Source organism: Chiloscyllium plagiosum, chromosome 9 (assembly GCF_004010195.1).
Source record: "Chiloscyllium plagiosum isolate BGI_BamShark_2017 chromosome 9, ASM401019v2, whole genome shotgun sequence".
NCBI classification, from domain to species: domain Eukaryota; kingdom Metazoa; phylum Chordata; class Chondrichthyes; order Orectolobiformes; family Hemiscylliidae; genus Chiloscyllium; species Chiloscyllium plagiosum.
The window spans coordinates 14371592-14376081 of NC_057718.1; the positions used below are offsets into that span (position 1 = coordinate 14371592).

At 46.0% G+C, this 4490-nt stretch overlaps 1 protein-coding gene across 2 annotated transcripts in view; it reads left to right on the forward strand.

Moving 5' to 3' along the window:
- Positions 1–4490, forward strand: part of kif26ba (kinesin family member 26Ba) — a 297812-nt gene that overhangs the window by 222554 nt on the left and 70768 nt on the right. For both annotated transcript variants that reach the window (XM_043695424.1, XM_043695425.1), the window contains 2 exons: positions 431–637; positions 4076–4169. In XM_043695424.1, coding sequence (XP_043551359.1) covers positions 431–637; positions 4076–4169 — 301 coding nt within the window. The remainder of the gene's footprint in view (positions 1–430; positions 638–4075; positions 4170–4490) is intronic.

Consider the following 4490-nt stretch of genomic DNA (forward strand, 5'->3'; position numbering starts at 1 on the left):
GCCTTGAAGATATTTAGCGTCCCAGCCTCCACTGCACTCTGTGGCAATGAATTCCACAGGCCCACCACTCTCTGGCTGAAGAAATGTCTCCGCATTTCTGTTCTGAATTTACCCCCTCTAATTCTAAGGCTGTGTCCACGGGTCCTAGTCTCCTCGCCTAACGGAAACAATTTCCTAGTGTCCACCCTCTCCAAGCCATGTATTATCTTGTAAGTTTCTATTAGATCTCCCCTTAATCTTCTAAACTCCAATGCATACAATCCCATGTGGTAAATTTGGTGGGAAATTGGTTGATTGTCTCCACAAAGTGAATATGATCTTTTATTGAAACGTATTCGAAATGAGGAGGAGAAAGACTTTCTTAATTTGCTTCAAAGGTTAACGGGATTGTTTTTGTTTTGTTATTCTCCACTGATTTTCGTCCTGATAGGTGAAGGTTATGCTACGGATCTGCTCGGCATCGGTTGGGGACATGTCAGAATCCAGCTGCTTCTTCAAAGTGGACCCCCGCAAGAAGCAGATCACACTGTACGACCCACCGGTAAATGGGCTGCAGAATTCCTCACAGAAGAGGGGGGGCCTGGTGCCACCAAAGATGTTTGCTTTTGACGCTGTCTTCCCACAAGATTCATCGCAGGTCAGTCGCAAAGTAGCCACCATCTTCTGTAACGTTTTAGTGTGTAAATACTATGGCGGTCTCTCCAGCCCACTCCCTGTACAGGACAATGAACTGTATCTTTTGAAGTCTTAGATTGTTGAACGTTTGATGCACCACACACCAAGGTCTTTGAAACTTGGCTGGAGCTTTCATTTAGGAGAAATTGAGAACTGCAGATGCTGGAGATCAGAGTTGAGAGTGTGTTGCTGGAAAAACACAGCAGGTCAGGCAGCATCCGAGGAGCAGGAGAATCGACGTTTCGGTCATAAGCCCTTCATCAAGAAAGACATTTCTTTTGTCTGTTTCATTTGAGAGAGAGAGAGAGAGAGAGAGAGAGAGTAAACCATTTAGCGGCTTCCTCCTGACTCTTGGCTTTGGTCAGATGGTGCAGTGGGCCAAGGAGGGAAGATGGAGTTTAATTTAGATAAATGTCAGGTGTTGCATTTTGGGAAGGCAAATCAGGGCAGGAGTTACACAGTTAAGAGTCCTGGAGAGTGTTGCCAAACAAATGGACCAAGTAGTGCAGGTTCGTAGTTCCTTAAAAGTGGAGTTGCAGATAGGCAGGGTGGTGAAGAAGGCGTTTGCTATGCTTACCTTCATTGGTCAGCGCATTGAGTACAGGAGTTGGGAGGTAATGTTGCAGCTGTACAGGACACTGGTTAGGCCACTTCTAGAATACTACTTTCAAGTCTGGTCTCCCTGCTTTCAGAAAGATGTTGTGAAACTTGAAAGGGTTCAGAAAAGATTTACAAAGTATATTGCCAGGGTTGGAGGATTTGAGCTATAGGCAGAGGCTGAATAGGCGAGGGCTGTTTTCCCTGGAGCGTCAGAGACTGAGGGGTGACCTGATAGAGGTTTATAAAACTATGAGGGGCATAGATAAGGTGAATAGCCAACGTCTTCTTCCCAGTGTGGGGGAGTCCAAAACTAGAAGGCACAGGTTTAAGGTGAGAGGGAAAAGATATAAAAGGGGTAATGCATGTGTGGAATGAGCTGTCAGAGATAGTGGTGGAAGCAGGTGCAGTTACATTTAAAAGACATCTGGATTGATACATGAATAGGAAGTTTAGAGGGCTATGGACCAAATGCTGGCAAATGGGACTAGATTAATTTAGGATATCTGGTCGGCAGAGACCAGTTGGACCGAATGGTCTGTTCCATTGCTGTACAACTCGATGACTGTATGACACTTCAATCAGATCGTGCCTAATCTGTATCTTAACTCCATCTATTGGTCTCAGCTCCAAAGCAAGCCCAAGAACAATAGGAGCAGGAGTGAATTACACACTTGTATCAAGCTGCTCCACCTCTGGGTCAACTCCACTGTCCCACCTTTCTCATCTTCTTCACTGTTGGAAAATCTATTGATGTTTCACTGTTGAAGACTCTCAACAACTGATTCCTGACAAACAAATACCCACTGATCTCTGATTTTAGACGTTAGGGATTGCAGAATTGTGAGAAGGAGGCCATTTGGCCCATCTGTAAATGAATGTTTCACTTTGTGCCATCCCACTCTGCATTCACTCTGTGACCTTGCACATGATTCCTCTTCGATAAAAATTTAATTCGCTTTTGAATGGCTCAGATGATCTCAGCTTGCCTCCACCACACTCTCCATCAGTGCATTCTAGACCTTAGCCACTTGCTGTGACTCTGTTCCTCTCATGCAATTCATCCTTTTTTTTGCCAACGATTTTAAATTGACACTATCTCACTCTCGATCCTTTTACAAGTGTGAACAGTTTCTCCTTATCCACTCTGTCCAAATCACCTCTCAACCTTCCCTTCTCCAAGAGACTGACTCTCCTTCTCAGGTGGCTCAGTGGTTAGCACTGCTGCCTCCCAGTGCCAGGAACCTGGGTTCAATTCCAGTCTTGGGTGACTCTCCATGTGGAGTTGGCACATTCTCCGTGGGTTTCCTCCCACAGTCCAAAGATGTGCAGGTTAGGTGGATTAGTCATGGTAACTGTGGGGTTATGGAGATAATGGGTCTGGGCGGGATGCTTTTTGGAGGGTCAGCACAGACTGAATGGCCTCTATCTGCACTGTAGGGATTCTATGATTCTCCAACTTGGAGATAGGAAGGACTGCAGATGCTATAAAGTCAGATTTGATAAAATGTGGAGCTGGAAAAAGCACAGCAGGTCAAGCAGCATCAGAGGAACAGAAGAGTCAACACTTCAGGCAAGGTCCTTCATCTTGCCTGATACGTTGTCTCTCCTGCTCTTCTGATGCTGCTTGACCAACTGTGCTTTTTCCAACTCCACATTTTATCGACTTCCATGATTCTCCAACCTATCTTGAAGTTTCTCTTCCCTGGAATTATTCTCGTGAATCTTTTCTGCAGTTTCTCCAATGCCTTCACATCCTTCCTAAAATACAGTGCCCAGAACTGGGCACAGCTGAGACTGTGACTTATGCACACATTCATCCTGCTCTCCCTACTCCTGCACCCCTTTTAGAATTGTACCCTTTATTTTGTACTGTCTCTTTATGTTCTTCCAAAATCAATTACTTCACATTTCTCTGTACTGAACCTCACCCTCTGATTGTCCACCAACTCCACCAGCTTGTCAATGCCCTTTCAAAGTTCTACATTGCCCTCACAGTTCACAATGTTTCTAACTTTTGTGTCAGGAGCAAGCTTTGAGGTTGTGCTGTTTATCCCAAAATTTAGATGGTTAAAATATATCGGGAAGAAAAAGATTCCCAAACCCCATCCCAGGGGAGCTCCAGTCCACACCTTCCAAAAACATCCATTAACCATTACTCTCTCTTTCCTACCAGTCCACCAGTTTTATATTCATGTTACCACTGTCCCTTTTATTCTGTGAGCTGTAAACTTTCTCACAAGTCCGTTGCGTCATGTACGTCACATTCTTGCCCTCGTCAACCTTTGCGGTTACTTCAGCAGAAAATTTCTTAAAGTATGAATTTCCCGAAGGAAATGCTTGCTAGCTCTCCTTAATTAATCCCTGTTTTGTGCGTGTGACTATTTCTTGCTTCTCGAAGTATTTACACCACCAGAGTTAAACCGATTCGCCTCGAGTTGCTTGAATTACCTGAACATTCCCTTTTTCAACAAGTTGGTGCCGTTGCCAATTCTCCGGTCTGCTGGCACTACCCCTGGGTCTGAGGAAGGTTGGAACATTGTGGAACAATCTCCACTCTCACTTCCTTCAGTCACCTTGGATGCCTCATCAACTCGAAGTATTCAGCACCACACACTTGGGTTCCCATGTGTTCACTTTGCTGTTCATATTTGATCTGGAGCTGTTGTTAAAATGAGCATAGATTTTAAGGGATTCTTGAGAATTAAGAAGGGTACAAACACCAGTATAGACCAGTGTGCTGAATGGCCTGTGTCGTTGCTACACATTTGATGTAACGCCAGCACTTTTTCTTTCACAAAAGGCTGAGGTATGTGCAGGAACCGTAGCAGAAGTTATCCAATCGGTGGTGAACGGTGCCGATGGCTGTGTGTTCTGTTTCGGACACACCAAACTGGGTGAGTACAGGATGCGATTCCGGTACACGATCTTGGGCATGTATAAGCCTGGAGGTGGTATTGCTCCCACCAGTCCTACCTCACCCCCAACTCCCACCACACCGCCATCCCACCCCAACCCACAACCTCATCCCACTCCACTCCTACCTCACCCCCAACTCCCACCACATCCCCTCCCTAACCCAACCCACATCCGCATCCCAGCCCCCCAGTCCTATCTCACCACTAACTCCCACCCTACCCCACCACACCCCCATCCCACCTTACCCCAACCCACATCCCCATCCCACCGCACTTCTACCTCACCCCCAACTCCCACCA